Source organism: Drosophila busckii, chromosome 2R (genome assembly GCF_011750605.1).
Source record: "Drosophila busckii strain San Diego stock center, stock number 13000-0081.31 chromosome 2R, ASM1175060v1, whole genome shotgun sequence".
NCBI classification, from domain to species: domain Eukaryota; kingdom Metazoa; phylum Arthropoda; class Insecta; order Diptera; family Drosophilidae; genus Drosophila; species Drosophila busckii.
In genome coordinates this window covers 21,116,984-21,132,856 of record NC_046605.1, presented here as the reverse complement: position 1 = coordinate 21,132,856, position 15,873 = coordinate 21,116,984, and the positions used below count along the sequence as shown (strand labels likewise).

General features: G+C 34.3%; 3 protein-coding genes across 7 annotated transcripts; 2 read left to right on the top strand and 1 right to left on the bottom strand.

The window, feature by feature from the left end:
• Window positions 1–797: 797 nt before the first annotated feature.
• LOC108596423 (WD repeat-containing protein 47) lies at window positions 798–7,062 on the bottom strand. 3 transcript variants are annotated; one of them, XM_017982143.2, is made up of 5 exons: window positions 5,960–6,126; window positions 2,051–2,208; window positions 1,591–1,987; window positions 1,312–1,535; window positions 798–1,252 (listed from the first exon to the last, which is right to left on the bottom strand). In XM_017982143.2, exons 1-5 carry the CDS (start codon window positions 5,984–5,986, stop codon window positions 1,027–1,029), a joined length of 1,032 nt encoding a protein of 343 aa, XP_017837632.1. In that variant the 5' UTR covers window positions 5,987–6,126; the 3' UTR covers window positions 798–1,026. The 3 variants fall into 3 exon arrangements, with proteins under 3 accessions (XP_017837632.1, XP_017837631.1, XP_017837633.1); XM_017982142.2 differs by lacking the exon at window positions 5,960–6,126 and adding an exon at window positions 2,717–2,807; XM_017982144.2 differs by lacking the exon at window positions 5,960–6,126 and adding an exon at window positions 6,986–7,062 and having other exon boundaries at window positions 799–1,252.
• Window positions 3,523–5,460, top strand: LOC108596424 (probable transaldolase). Its single transcript, XM_017982147.2, has 3 exons — window positions 3,523–3,650; window positions 4,123–4,246; window positions 4,493–5,460. The coding sequence occupies exons 1-3, from the start codon at window positions 3,554–3,556 to the stop codon at window positions 5,283–5,285; spliced, it is 1,014 nt and encodes a 337-aa protein (XP_017837636.1). The 5' UTR covers window positions 3,523–3,553; the 3' UTR covers window positions 5,286–5,460.
• Window positions 7,039–15,714, top strand: LOC108596421 (calcium-transporting ATPase sarcoplasmic/endoplasmic reticulum type). 3 transcript variants are annotated; one of them, XM_017982141.2, is made up of 10 exons: window positions 7,039–7,124; window positions 10,061–10,208; window positions 10,285–10,302; window positions 10,394–10,476; window positions 10,552–12,723; window positions 12,779–12,894; window positions 12,960–13,196; window positions 13,257–13,374; window positions 13,463–13,580; window positions 15,188–15,287. In XM_017982141.2, exons 2-10 carry the CDS (start codon window positions 10,091–10,093, stop codon window positions 15,205–15,207), a joined length of 3,000 nt encoding a protein of 999 aa, XP_017837630.1. In that variant the 5' UTR covers window positions 7,039–7,124; window positions 10,061–10,090; the 3' UTR covers window positions 15,208–15,287. The 3 variants fall into 3 exon arrangements, with proteins under 3 accessions (XP_017837630.1, XP_017837628.1, XP_017837629.1); XM_017982140.2 differs by lacking the exon at window positions 15,188–15,287 and adding an exon at window positions 15,650–15,714 and having other exon boundaries at window positions 7,041–7,124; XM_017982139.2 differs by lacking the exon at window positions 15,188–15,287 and having other exon boundaries at window positions 13,463–13,848.
• Window positions 15,715–15,873: the final 159 nt, after the last annotated feature.

Below are 15,873 nucleotides of genomic sequence, written 5' to 3'. Positions count from 1 at the left end.
ATATTTATACATAGTTGTATGCAATCTTTAACATTGATATACAATTTTTTTTTAGAAGTACCTTGGCTGAAAGCCCCTAATCAATATTTCAATATATCGATATTTTTTGACAAAAATAATAATTTCATGATATTTGTTACCCCAATCATCGAAACCATTTATGGAATAAACAGCTTCGACAATACTTAAGTTTTAATTTACCAATTTAATTTGATATTGACAAATATATTTGCGCTCTTGATGTCGATCCACCACTTCTGCGGTAATCATTTCTTTGATTGACCTTCAAAACAGTTGAAATGTAAAAACAAAAAACATTTGTAGATATGCATGCATCTCTTTCGTATAGTGAGTGTTCACAAATTTGTAATTGAATTATGTTATATCAGATATATCGATAATTTTTAAAAGATCTATATCGTATCATATTGATTTTAAAACAAAAATATTATTGCACCGATATATTTTATATAAATTTTTTAAAAATATATAGACATCTTCCATGGCTTGCTAAATATTCAAAGTGGGAACATAATTTATCGTTCATAAACTCCCAATGTCATTCACTGCGTGCTAGTACACAATTGGACATGATAGAATGGAACGATTTATTGACAATGCATGAATTATCTATTATCTATGAAATACCCATTTAAAAATAGAAAAATTTTAATAGTAGCTCCCAAGATTTAAATATTACTATTGAAAATTATAATTATGCATTTCTTTTAAAATTTTGTATATTATGATTCATTTTATAAATACACAATAAAAAATAGTATATGGTATTCAAGGATTATGAAATTTTATGAGTCTAAAGTATTTGGTAGAAATCCATAATACAATAAATATGGTTTTTACAAGTTATGATTGTATGCCGTTTTTCCAACACCAAATTAAAAATTAGAATAAATATTAATAACTGTCAGTTTTTTGTATTATAAGCTAAGGTGATATACATTTTTAAATAAGCCATCGTCCGTATTACACATGCAAAATTAGAATTAATATACATATGTATGTAGTTTAAGGCGGAGGTAATGCCCATAAGGTAGCTGTTTTATCCGCCGATGTAGAAATAAATGAAAACTCAGTCGGATGCCATCTTATAGTAATAGCCTTATCCTTATGCTTAGCTACAAGTACAGATGAGAGCTCATTGGCTAGATCACCCTGCAAATCGGTCAGTTTTATTGTGTTATCGTAACTACATGTCAGCATGTAGTAAGCAGAAGGAGAGAAACGCACACATCTTAAAATAAAATAAGAGATAAAGTCTAAACTCCAAATACATTTTTTTTATAATTATACCTTATTTCGGCATTGTGTGGGTAAAATCGTTGAATAAGTCTATTGCCTCGGATGTCGAAAAGCACGCAAGCGCTGTCAGAGTGACCAGATACGAGAAGGCGACCAGTAGGATCCACAGAAACTGCAGTTACAGGAGAGTTTTGGAGAGCCCCGCCTTTAAATTCTTGATCAAAAGAGTTGACTGCCACATTAACTCGAATGTCCCAAAAACGAATTGTTTGATCCTTTAAACAATAAATTGTAATAACGGACATAACGTTAAGTTTCTTTTATAGCTACCTGCGATCCAGATACAAACATTGAATGGTTCCAACTATATAGTGACGATATGTGTCCGGTGTGGCCGCTAAACATCTGAAACGGCATTCCTGTGACACAGTCTGTTACATAGATCTTGCAGTCGCCAGCGCCACCGCTAACCAAAAGTCTTGATTTAGTAGATTGGTTGTCAAGGAAGCACATATCTCTGACTGTTCCATCATGCATATTAAGCTCGACTTCGTGGCCGACCATTTGGTTGGTATCATTGTTGAATCTCATATATTTAATAGTCTTATCGTTAGACCCTGTTGCTATCAGCTCGCCATCTGAAGACCAACACGTGCAATATATTGAACCTCTGTGATGCTTTGTCCGTTTGCATAGTACGGAAGGAGGACAGTTAAGTTGTCCAGGTCTGGAATTATTATTTTATCTTTTAATATCCACTTAGAGTACATACTCTTTTCATTCAGATAACCTTAATTTGGAAAGCTGTGGATATTGGCAAATTCTAAATGTTTTGGAGTTTGAGCCCACTGCATAAAGCCTTCCATTGGGATGAAAATCTACACAACGAATAGCTTGCGAGTCCGATATTGTGGTGACAGGTACAAATTGTGATCGTTCTGTATCTGACTGAAAAATGCAAGGAGTGTTACTATAAACTTTCTTGAGCATAAAGTCCAATTCGTTTTAATAGTAAAATTCTTTTTCACAACACTTATTAGATGAAGTGCATATGCACACCTTACAAATAATATTAAAGCCGTTAAATTTATAAAAATAACTAATTTTTTGTTTACGTTGCTATAATTGCTACAAACCGGAGAGTTAAGCGTGTTGGTCTATAATACTTAAATAAATATACTTTATGTCAGGTTTAAAGAAATTTTTTAATGAAAAACCAATGCAAAATACCAATATCTGTACACATGTACAATTTACATTGTATATATGTACATGCATACAGGCTTTTGTGTATATAACGGGAATGTACAATTCAGCATTGTATAGTTTGAAATTATTGGAATAGCTGGCATACATACATACATGTATGTATGTATGTATTATGTTTCTTTCACTTTTATTTTCTTTGTGAATTTTTTATTTTACTTTTAAAGACCAATTTGTACATGTAATTTACCTCTCTCATAGTTAAATCGCTCTCCTCCGTATTCATTAAAATTACTTATAAAATAAATTGTTTTAAAAAAAAAACCTAGAATTGAACCGTTTAAAACCTGATCCGTAAACTGAAGCGGTAATGTCCAAGACAATTTGCTTTTTGAATAAAACCATTTAGGGGAATATTACTAAAAAATAACTACCTTTATTTAAATAATACCTACAATAAATAAGACAGCAGCATTGCACCTATAGATTAAATGAAAACATGAAACTGGTGGTTTCGATAGCCTATATACATATGTATGTATGTATGTTTGTATATTGTTGAAGGTGCGCTCAGACCGTTTAAGAACGACCCTTTTTGCATCGCTCTCGTGTAACACACAAACCTTTTGAACGTCGGTTAAAAGTGACGCGTAAAAGAACGTGTTCAATTTTCATCTGTTTATCTAGGTTCTTTCAGTGACTCTAATTACGTCATTAATTAGTCCGAAAATGTAGAAAAACAATAGTATTTGGCGTGCGCACGATGCAAAAGTGGAATAGAAAAAAAGGCTGCTTTAAAGTGCTCTTCTGACGATACTTTTAAAATCCTTTGCTCCACTGTGGCTACACATTTCCAACACATCCCAAGCCAACTCCATCTGCCCGAATCAGGCTACCCCCATTCTGGTTAGTATTAAGCGAAGCTTAACTGGTAGCTTTTCCTCGTTTTTAATTTAAATTGTATATTGAACGATAAATTAAACATCGAGAAAAGACATCGATGCTTAAAAAATGTCCAAAACAATGATCTATCGATGTTGCATCGTTGTTTCTTTCAACTCTAATTAAATTGCTTGTTGTTTGGGACATGGAAAGTGATCGGACGCAAAAAAGGTTAAAAATGTCGGCTTTGGAACAGCTTAAGAAAATTACAACAATTGTTGCGGATACAGGTGACTTTGAAGGTATGTAAATGCTTGGATGAAGCTAGGATCACTTTAAATTGAGGTGTGTCTTCAAAGTCAAATTTCAAATTATTTATCCAGCTATTTGTTAGTTTGCATATAAAAGAAATAATTTAACAATTTGAATGAATGCAATTACGTAGTAACAAGTTTTACTCCTATTATTCAAGTTCAAATAAAAGTTAAAGTCGAAGCCGAGTACGACTTTTGTTTAACCTTATTCGACTAAATCTTCATGCGTGTTTTAAGACACACACATACGTGTACATTTGAATGTGCATAAATTGTATACACTGTTGACTGCTGATAAGGTTCAACGGTTTTATTCCGTTATAAATAGATGTATGCATACATTGTGTACATACAAAAGTTGATGACTATGAATTTGTAGTGAAGTATCATATAATACAAATATTTTTAGTTTACCAAGCTTTTAACCTAGTTCTTACTAATAAAATGTTATAATTTTTAGCAATGGTCACTTATAAGCCTACGGATGCAACAACTAACCCATCGCTTATATTATCTGCATCAACTATGGATCGCTATCAGTACATAGTTTGCAATGCTATTCAATATGGAAAAAATCAAAACGGGTAAATCTTCTTTCTTTCTCAGAAGCTACCAGCATATTACGTCAAATTTAAGCCACTGAATATACATATGTAGTTCCAAACCCATTTAAATTACACATAATCAGCACTTTTTGATTTTTCAACTTTTCCTGCATTGGATATGAATATTTTTTACTATTGACTCCAATTTTCATCATCGTTTAAAATTACAAAAATAAAACAAAAAAAAGAATAACTTTTTTAACATTTGAAATTTGACTTTTGCAGTCCACTGGAGAACCAAATTGTTGAGGCAATGGACTATGTATGCGTTTTATTTGGCTGTGAGATATTAAAAATTATACCTGGAAGAGTTTCGACTGAAATCGATGCTCGCTTGTCGTTCAACACAGAAAAAAGTGTTCAAAAGGCACTGAAATTAATAGGTCTGTACCAATCCCAAGGCATAGACAAGGAGCGCATCTTAATTAAGCTAGCCGCAACATGGGAAGGCATAAAAGCGGCTGAGATTTTGGAGAAGGAGCATGGAGTTCACTGCAATCTAACACTTATATTCTCGTTCGCCCAGGCTGTGGCTTGCGCTGAGGCCGGCGTTACTCTAATTTCTCCGTTTGTTGGGCGCATTTTGGATTGGTATGTGGCAAACACAAATACCAAGAAATTCGAGCCGTTGAAAGATCCTGGTGTTTTGTCAGTGACAAGCATCTACAATTACTATAAAAAGTTTGGTCACAAGACTTTAGTAATGGGTGCTTCTTTCCGAAATATTGGAGAAATTAAAGCATTGTCTGGCTGTGATTTGCTCACAATAAGTCCTGCTTTGCTAAAGGAACTAGAAAATGATAGTACTTCAATCACTCGGTATTTGTCTGAGGCAAATGCAAAAAATCAAAATATTGAGAAAATTTCTATTGACGAGCCCAAATTCAGGTGGTTACTTAATGAAGATCCCATGGCAACCGATAAATTATCTGAAGGCATCCGAAAGTTTGCAGTAGACACTGTTAAGCTGGAAAATTTGATTGCCAACTTATTTAATAAGGAAACATGTGAATGTTAAATTGTTATACATAAACGTATACGAATTTATAAATTTGTTCTTATAAAGGATCAATATACACTTCTACCCCGATTTGTTTAAATTACAGATAAAGTCCATAGAACGAATATTCTAACATGTAAAGTGTCATATGTAAATAACTAATAAAGATCCCATTCATGTGACGCAGACTGTAGCTACATATGTATTGCATAAATTGAGAAAAGCATTCTAGAAAAGAGCACCAATTTGCTTATATATATGATTTTAGTATATATACATATATACATATATATATGTAAGCTATAATGGTTAGTATAGTATACATACAAACGTTACAAGACTATTTTTAAGCAACTGAAATGCACTCGAGTGGACATTTTTAGTGTTATTGTTAGTAGTAGGAACTAGAAATAGGAATAGAACTATATTGGCAAATAAATTTCTGTACAATATTTTCCAAAGATAGCTTGCACACTTCTACACTCTAACAGTGTACTGTGAACACAAATTTTTTAATTGCATGCATAGTTTTCAAGATATTGAAAAGTGCTTCTGTACATAAATGTTGAAAAGCTATCCTCATTAAGTTGGCGCATAACCAAAGATCTATGAAGTTTTATTTTAACATTGTTTAAAGTGAAAGATTTATTTTTCCCTAAGAAAAATTTATCTGGTGCTAAAAGTTTACATACCTGCACGTTATGCCAAATTAGAAACATACTTATTACACTTAGATGTGGCAGTATACCAGTATGACATACATGTGCATATGTGTGTGTGTGTGTGCGTGTTTAGATGCATAGACATATATTCATTTGTATGTATGTTCATATATTAATTTATGAGGTCGCAGATGCGTCCTTCAATTCCTTATATAGTGACAAATACGCTCTGCAATAGCACATAAATGTACATACATAATGTACATACATATGTATGTATGTACGTATTGGCAAAAGTATGTATGATGTACTAGAGTCTGTACAGCAGGGACATATGGCCATACATATTTAAATGTAATTAAAATAACAAAGACAATGCAGTACAGCCGATAGGTATCTAAATTTGTACATAATTTATGTTTACACGTGTGTTTTACATAAATAGGTTCAAAGATACATATGTATGCATTTGTTAATTCGTACCCAAGCCTGCTACATTCCCACACAAATTCATTAAGAAGTACAGTAAACTAAATCAATTTAATTTGAGTTTTAGATACATAGGTGAATAAATGAGAGTTTTATACTATCTATCTATACTACATACATACATATGTAATAAATTTGCAAATAGTTCTTACTCTTGAAAAGAAACTAAGCTTTTGCTTGATCGTTGCAACATTTAGTGTTACGACATTATAACTCTTGAGAATTGGGATCGAACGTATATTTTATATGTGATCTATTATACAGCATAGCAATTATACACTGTATGTGTATGTTTGTTGATATTCAAATACTTTCCCATGCACAAAGATTCATAAATATACAGACAACCATACATACATATGTACATATGTATTTATTCATAATGTACATACACATCGTTTCACAAAGACAATCACAAAATATTGAATAGGTGGAGGTAAGAGCCTCTAAAAGTTTTGTGCGTGCTAAAAGTATTTTCCCGGGCCAAAGCCAAAATAGAGGAGAGTGTATCTAGTTTTGGGAATTTTGCCAAAATGTATATGAATTTTGTAATTCAAATAGACACACTCTCATCGGGCAGCGTTCTCCTTGCGTTCAGTTGCCGTTGATCGTTATAATAGCGCGATCTTTGTGTTAGCTCTTGGTCTCCTCGACTGAAAAAAATATTCATTGTATAATACGGAACTTTTGTTTAAGAATAAAAATTGTAAGTTTTGTTGCCTATAATTGCAACAATTCCAAAATAAAAGATTGACCCAGCCAAGTGTAAAAAACCAAAATTACATAAAAAATGCAAGTTACATAACACATCCAGATTTACATACATATGTACATACATACATTGGGAAAAGAAAATATAAGTACATACATACATATATGTATATACATACATATATCAAAAATTAAATATTTAAAAATCCGCGATCGCAAAAGAATTACATATGCATACATAAATGCAATTAATGCAAAAATTGAAAGAAAATATTTTACAAATTATCTGTACCTATGTATATAGTTTGTGTATTAAAGTGATCTCGACAATTCCTGAAAGTTGTAAACTATGCAAATGTTTAATGCAAATTATTTAAACAATCATGCTATTATACACCATCTATCAACATACATACATATGTACATACAATTCACAGGTTCACACTGATAGCCTGGATATAAAATCGAACCTAGACCTATATGTATACTATGTATGTATCTGTATATTCAATTCAGTACATATTATTTAACCATATTAAGATACATTAATACATGTGTCAAGTGTGGTGATCGCGTAATACATTCAAAATTACGACTCACCTTAAAGTATTACATTTTTTTTATTAAGAATTAGATATTCCCGTCCCCAAGTAATTTACTTAAATATAAAAATGCATTAATTTCTTCAAGATTCGATTCCAAATATGTATACAATTACTGTACTTGTTTTTTGCATTTGTGTGTATGTATGTATGAATATGCTTATGTATGTATATGCTTGTGTAGCCAAATTCATTATGCAATTATAGCCACTGTAATACAACTTTTGGTGAAGCAGGTGTGCTTTAAAACGTTTTAAAATATTCACCACGCACACACAGAAATAGAATTATATATGTATGTATTTAGGAATAAATTTGCATATGTATGGGCTATACATATTTAGATTTTTATGAATATTCACACACATATGTACATGTTTGTGCATGTATAGGCTGCCAGCTAAGGATCTATTTATAGCTGGATATCTAGACTCGAAATTCTGCTTCCCAAAATTATATATTGATGTGCCTATGTATGTGCAAACATACTTCGTATGCATATTTGTGTGTTTTTTTAAAATTCATATACATATGCGTTATGTATGTGTGTGTAGCATTGACATGTGTCGACTGATCTATGAACATATGTTCATACATACATATGAATGTACATACATACATATACGCATACATAATTAACATGGGTGTGTGCTTTCTCACATAATGATGTGCATATTAATAATATGAATTCATAATACTTCCCAAAAACTGATATTTTCATTGTCATTGCATTGACACTAACACATTAAATTTCCATCAAGTTTGTACATACATATGTATGTATGTATGTATGTAGTATGTACATACATACACAGAAGTTTAGTATAAATGGGTTTGGTTTACTTAAATCACAAAGCATATGCTATGCTTAGTGCTTAAATTTTAAAATAATTGACTACTAAAAATTGTGTCAATATTTATCGAAATCGCGTAATGTAATAAATATTGATGTATTATAGAAATCAGGACGACATAATTGAATTTCATATATGTAATAGCTTTTATAATATATAAGAAACTAGCATAATTTGCATCCTAACATGTTTATGAGCGTAATAGCACTAAGCATACATGCTTAGTGGTAATAGTTACAGATTCGGCTAAGTTTCGCCAATATCGATATATCGATAAGTCAAGGTGCAACTCTGACAACGATATTGTCATGTCATTCCAAAACGCCGGAAAATTTAGTTAATGTACGGCCTACAACTGCATTATTATCACAGTTCACACATATGGGCTTAGAACAAAAAAACAGCCCCATGGGCATATAATACATAGATATATATATATATATATATATAAAGACGCATTTTGATTGCACTGAAAATAAAGTACTTAACACGTAGTGAGCTTTTACCCGATTTGGATAGCTGTAAATAAATTTTCGTCTTGCATTCTAAACGGGTCTGTCAAGCAAATATTGCCCTAGAATAAAAATAAAAGTGACACGTGTGTGAATCTCATAAGTCAGCTTATATCAACTGAATACAGAGACTGAACCCCTTGGCTCTGACTCCAGCTCCAGCATTGGTAACGAAAGAATTAGCATCTATGTATATTTGCACAAGTATTTTAATAGCTAAGTAAAACTATGTACATATTATGTATATTATTATTATGTACATACATATGTATATATAGATATGCATGTGACGTATAAATTGGCATGTGCTATCCATAATGAGAATACGCACCTTCCAGTAGACATTTCTACAAACATAAATACATATGTATGTATATATGTACATGCCATGTACACACGTGTATCTAACGAGACACATCCATACAAATGCTTATTGGCCGTAAGTACGTGTACTTAGCGAACTATGTATATATATTTGCACTTTTAACAATTGAGAGCTATGTATGTGCAAGCATAACTATTTAATTTCTCAATCAATATACATAAATATTTACTTTCATACATACATATGTATGTATATTATCTACATATCTATCTATTATCTGCAACAACTTGATGTGTTTATTGCTCTAAACTATTGCAATAATTTTGTAACTTTATACAATAATAGTATGCACAAAGTGCTGTGTATCTCAAAATAGAAAGTTGTTCAATAACAAAATCATGCAAGTATCCAGACCTATGTACATAGCTACTATATACATATGTATATATGTATATGAATGCATGTACATACAAATGTATTTTTTGCAAATTATTTTTGTTGGGGTTGAATGATCAAGGAACAGATTAGGCGTTCTTTGTTTTTAGCTGGAGAGCCGATGTTAGAATTCTTAACAATTTATTAACTGTCAAGTAAAATATGATGTTCCTTATAATATTGTTATAATCTATTTATTGAAGGCTACTGTACGTGGAGGATAACAAATTAAAATGGAAGACGGTCACGCGAAAACCGTCGAACAATGTCTTAATTTCTATGGCACAGACGCTGAGCGTGGGCTAACCGTTGATCAGATCAAGACCAACCAAAAGAAATACGGACCAAATGGTGAATAACTAAACATATTTCGAGAGAAGTTGACCTTAAATATATTATCTTTTCTCTGTGTGTTTTTTCTTTACAGAGTTGCCAACTGAGGAAGGTGAGAAATTATGACAAGCGCTTAGTTGCTTAAATATGCTTAAATATTAACACACATATGTGTATATATATTTACTTTTTTTAATTTATAGGAAAAACTATTTGGCAATTAGTCTTAGAGCAGTTCGACGATCTTCTGGTGAAGATTTTGCTTTTGGCAGCCATTATTTCATTTGTAAGCAAATAATTCCATGAATATTTTGTTTTCAGTTTATTTATAGATACTTTTCCATTTGTTTTGTCATTCAAGGTATTAGCACTATTTGAAGAACACGAAGATACGTTCACCGCATTTGTAGAGCCCTTAGTTATTTTACTTATTCTGATAGCAAATGCTGTGGTCGGTGTTTGGCAGGAGAGAAATGCCGAGTCCGCAATTGAAGCTCTAAAGGAATATGAGCCAGAAATGGGCAAAGTGGTACGTCAGGACAAGTCTGGAATTCAGAAAGTTAGAGCGAAAGAGATTGTGCCAGGAGACTTGGTCGAAGTGTCTGTAGGTGATAAGATCCCGGCCGATATTCGCATCACTCACATTTACTCAACCACATTGAGAATTGATCAGTCCATTCTTACCGGTGAGTCTGTGTCTGTCATTAAGCACACCGATGCCATCCCAGATCCACGCGCTGTCAATCAGGACAAAAAAAACATTCTGTTCTCCGGCACTAATGTGGCCGCTGGCAAAGCACGTGGTGTTGTTATTGGCACTGGCCTGTCCACCGCCATTGGTAAGATCCGTACTGAGATGTCTGAGACTGAGGAAATCAAGACACCACTGCAGCAAAAATTAGATGAGTTTGGAGAGCAGCTGTCGAAGGTGATTTCCATTATTTGCGTTGCTGTTTGGGCCATTAACATTGGGCACTTTAACGATCCCGCTCATGGCGGTTCTTGGATCAAGGGCGCCATTTACTACTTCAAAATTGCTGTTGCTTTAGCTGTGGCCGCCATTCCCGAAGGTCTGCCCGCTGTCATCACCACTTGCTTAGCTTTGGGCACACGTCGTATGGCCAAGAAAAATGCTATTGTGCGCTCCCTGCCATCAGTCGAGACCTTGGGCTGCACATCCGTCATCTGCTCCGATAAGACCGGCACACTTACCACCAATCAAATGTCTGTCTCGCGGATGTTTATCTTTGACAAAGTCGAGGGCAGCGACAGCAGCTTCACTGAATTCGAATTGACGGGTTCCACCTATGAACCTATTGGTGAGCTGTTCCTGGGCGGCCAGCGCGTTAAGGCTAGCGACTACGATGCTCTACAAGAACTGTCAACCATCTGCATCATGTGCAATGACTCTGCCATTGATTATAACGAGTTTAAGCAGGCTTTCGAGAAGGTCGGTGAGGCCACTGAGACTGCACTAATTGTGCTTGCCGAGAAGTTGAACTCCTTCAACGTAAACAAGTCAGGACTTGATCGCCGCTCAGCTGCTATTGCCTGCCGTGGCGAGATTGAAACCAAATGGAAGAAGGAGTTCACTTTAGAATTCTCCCGCGATCGTAAATCCATGTCTTCCTACTGCACTCCACTGAAGGCCTCTCGCCTTGGCACTGGCCCCAAACTGTTTGTTAAAGGCGCTCCTGAAGGTGTGTTGGAGCGGTGCACACATGCTCGCGTTGGCACCTCCAAGGTACCACTGACTTCCGCACTGAAATCAAAGATTCTGGCCCTTACCGGACAGTATGGTACCGGACGTGACACACTTCGTTGCTTGGCACTTGCCGTTGCCGATAGCCCCATGCGTCCTGAGGAAATGGATCTGGGCGACTCTACAAAGTTCTATCAGTATGAGGTGAATCTGACTTTTGTCGGTGTTGTGGGCATGTTGGATCCTCCACGCAAGGAGGTGTTTGATTCAATTGTGCGCTGTCGTGCTGCTGGCATTCGTGTCATTGTCATCACTGGTGACAACAAGGCCACCGCTGAAGCTATCTGCCGTCGCATTGGCGTCTTCACTGAGGATGAAGATACCACTGGCAAATCCTATTCAGGTCGTGAATTTGATGATCTCTCGCCTGCTGAGCAGAAGGCTGCCGTTGCACGCTCTCGATTGTTCTCGCGCGTGGAACCTCAGCACAAGTCGAAGATTGTTGAGTTCTTGCAAGGCATGAATGAAATCTCTGCTATGACTGGTGATGGTGTCAACGATGCTCCAGCTCTGAAGAAGGCTGAGATTGGTATTGCCATGGGCTCTGGTACTGCCGTCGCCAAATCTGCCGCCGAGATGGTCTTGGCTGATGATAACTTCTCTTCAATTGTGTCTGCTGTAGAAGAGGGTCGCGCTATCTATAACAACATGAAACAGTTTATCCGTTATTTGATTTCCTCCAACATTGGTGAAGTGGTTTCTATTTTTCTGACTGCTGCTCTTGGATTGCCCGAAGCTTTGATTCCAGTTCAGCTCCTATGGGTCAACTTGGTTCGTTTAATACTAAGTCCACCATTACGCATATTCTAACGCCTTATTCGTTTAGGTTACGGATGGTCTTCCAGCTACAGCCCTTGGCTTCAATCCTCCCGACTTGGACATCATGGAAAAACCACCCAGGAAGGCAGATGAAGGATTAATTTCCGGCTGGCTCTTCTTCCGGTTAGAACACATCCATTGAATTTCATTCATCAATTTTAAATTCGATTTTTAATTAATTTATATAGTTACATGGCTATTGGTTTCTATGTGGGCGCTGCTACAGTAGGTGCCGCTGCTTGGTGGTTTATCTTCTCAGCAGAGGGACCACATCTTACATACTGGCAACTCACGCATCATCTGTCGTGTCTGGGCGGTGGCGATGAATTCAAGGGTGTTGACTGTAAAATCTTTAGTGATCCACATGCCATGACCATGGCTCTGTCCGTGCTGGTCACAATTGAAATGTTGAATGCCATGAACAGGTGAAATTAACCTGAAACTAAATCTTCAGCATTTTATAATTAATCTCTTCGTCTTTGCAGCTTATCCGAGAATCAATCTTTAATAACAATGCCACCATGGTGCAACTTGTGGTTGATTGGCTCAATGGCCCTTTCCTTCACTCTTCACTTTGTTATTCTTTATGTTGATGTTCTCTCTGTAAGTCGAAACAGAGAATATAATTTGATATTTTCTGCAATAATCCTTACACTTTTCTAATTTTATTGTTTGATTTGATTTTTTACAGACCGTCTTCCAAGTGACACCGTTGTCTGCAGAGGAATGGATAACTGTGATGAAATTCTCTATTCCTGTAGTTTTATTAGATGAAACATTGAAGTTTGTTGCTAGAAAAATCGCAGATGGTGAGAGTCCTATATATAAGATGCATGGGATTGTGTTAATGTGGGCTGTTTTCTTTGGCCTGCTCTACGCTATGATGCTTTAAAAATTATATATAATTATAAATTCATAAGCCCAAACATCATCTAATTAACTAGCATAAATATGTTACTAAATATAAATGCAAAAAATAAGAAAACGAAAAGAAAATACCTAAAGTAACGACTCAAACCCTCATCTAGATTTGTTTCCGATTACATATACACACTACTAAAAAACAAAACAAAAAAATATTTTTTGCGCGTAATATTTTGATAAGGGACTGATTTGAATTTGTTCCTTACACCGGTTAAGTTACTGGTCAATTTATGGTCTAACAATTAATTTATCTTTGTCATACATACTTATCACTTGGCATTGCTTTATGTACATACAATGCTTTAGACTACATATAGCGCGCTTTGGAATACATACTTCAAGTTAAATTTGGCTAAAACCGCATACTACAAGTTCTATGAAATGATTATATTAAAATTCCACAATTTTCAGTTATTTTAGCAGAAATTTTCCTGTGCACATCTAATGTATGTTATTATATTTTTTAATAACAAAATATAGGGTTTTTATTGTACGATATTTCGAAATTTGCACTTTGTACATATTTCTTCAATTAGGAGTCATTATATACAATCTATAAGAAACTATTAAATGTTCAATACATAAATATACAATATATCCAGACTATTTTGTAAGCGAACCCAATCTTCGGATAGAAAGGAAAAATATTTTTATATTCAATTTATTTATGTATGTATTTAGTAGATTTATTTCGGGCATAGATATCTGTTTTATAATTAAAAAATTAATTGGATTATTCATTCCATAGTATATAAGTAACTCCCCCTCACCCCAAAGCGCAACAGTTTTTCTTGATCAACCAATTCAATTTTATCTAATTTTGTTATTTCCAAATGTGTATTATCTAAACTAAAACTGATTTACTTCGAGTCTCCATTATAACATTTCGATCAATTAGATACGTTTTATGCGCTCCAAGACTCAACCAAGGTACTTGTGGATACAAACTTGTAAAAATTAGAGAGAGAGAGAGAGAGAGAGTATATTATAGTATTTTTACTCTTGAACTACGGTATACACATAATTAGAAACAATTTATGTCTTTGTTAGGTTAAAGTGGTAGTATAGCTTATAATTTGTTTTTCATTTCAAAAATATATAGGCACACATGAAATCAAAGAACAAAGAACAAAATTCAAAAGGAGATAAATTAAGCATCTTTAACAACTTAAAGCAAATTCATTGAAAATTTACATTATGTACTTTTGTTATATAAAATTAAAGACGCTGTGAATTTAATAAACAACAATTACAAATACAACCTAATCATTACAATATAATAACCTGAACCGCGTGCGCCTGACAACCCATTCAACTGATCAGTGGTTGGTGCTCCGAGCTTTTTTTTCTTATCCCTATCTTTTGTGTCAAGCTTTTTGAATGCCCGCTCGCTCTTGCACTTGCTGTTGCTGTCGCTGACCGAAAGAACAATTGATAATGTCCGCTGCAATCTGATATTCTATAATATGTATCAATTCTTATTTTCATACAGTAAATCCCCGATTTCATTAATTGGATGACAACCTGATTACTTTAACATAAATTAAGTCCATCCCTGCTTAAAAAAAAGTATGTGAAGTTGTTCAATCTTATCGCGAACGTGTGCCAAAGCTCTTTATGAGTCTTAAGACAACATTTTCTGTACATTATGGTCTATCATATATTTTGACACACAAACTCAAACAAAAAAAATAAAACGATTGAATTCAGTTTTGAAATTCAGCATGTAAGATATCCACAACATAAAAACGAAATATAAACATCAAAACCCGATTCCTGGTGTACTATTTTTCATAGTGCTTTTATAACTTAGAGCTTAAGTTACAGTTGATGCCGCTGATGTCCTGCCATCCTGTACTCCGCCCACTACAAGTTTTGTTTGCAATCTCGCATTGGCTAAATTCTAAATAGCAATTTTGCATTGGTAATAACGGATCATATTGTTTATTATTAGTTCCTGATGCCGTCGTCGATAGGTTTTGAAACCAATACAACGAAAAGTACGAAGAAGTTTTATCTGAAGGACGACAGAGATTTATATACCTTTATCAATCTTGTATTAATTGCTCAGACAAGCCCTGTTACCTGCAATTACAATTTTTAATCCAACTTGAAATAAAATTATTTATTTGATTTAGACAGTAATGCCAAACTATCTTGAATTTTGGGTTAGTAAAA

Excerpts from the sequence above, each read along its gene's own strand:
- LOC108596423 (XM_017982142.2), bottom strand. The coding sequence starts at position 2,752 with ATGAATACGGAGGAGAGCGATTTAACTATGAGAGAG. Across the intron at positions 2,209-2,716 it reads GCGATTTAACTATGAGAGAG|TCAGATACAGAACGATCACA; the intron begins GTAAATTACATG and ends TGCATTTTTCAG. Across the intron at positions 1,253-1,311 it reads CCACACAATGCCGAAATAAG|ATGTGTGCGTTTCTCTCCTT; the intron begins GTATAATTATAA and ends TTTTATTTTAAG.
- LOC108596424 (XM_017982147.2), top strand. The coding sequence starts at position 3,554 with ATGGAAAGTGATCGGACGCAAAAAAGGTTAAAAATGTCGGCTTTGGAA. Across the intron at positions 3,651-4,122 it reads GGATACAGGTGACTTTGAAG|CAATGGTCACTTATAAGCCT; the intron begins GTATGTAAATGC and ends TATAATTTTTAG. Across the intron at positions 4,247-4,492 it reads TATGGAAAAAATCAAAACGG|TCCACTGGAGAACCAAATTG; the intron begins GTAAATCTTCTT and ends TGACTTTTGCAG.
- LOC108596421 (XM_017982139.2), top strand. The coding sequence starts at position 10,091 with ATGGAAGACGGTCACGCGAAAACCGTCGAACAATGTCTTAATTTCTAT. Across the intron at positions 10,477-10,551 it reads TGGCAGCCATTATTTCATTT|GTATTAGCACTATTTGAAGA; the intron begins GTAAGCAAATAA and ends TTGTCATTCAAG. Across the intron at positions 13,197-13,256 it reads ATGTTGAATGCCATGAACAG|CTTATCCGAGAATCAATCTT; the intron begins GTGAAATTAACC and ends TCGTCTTTGCAG.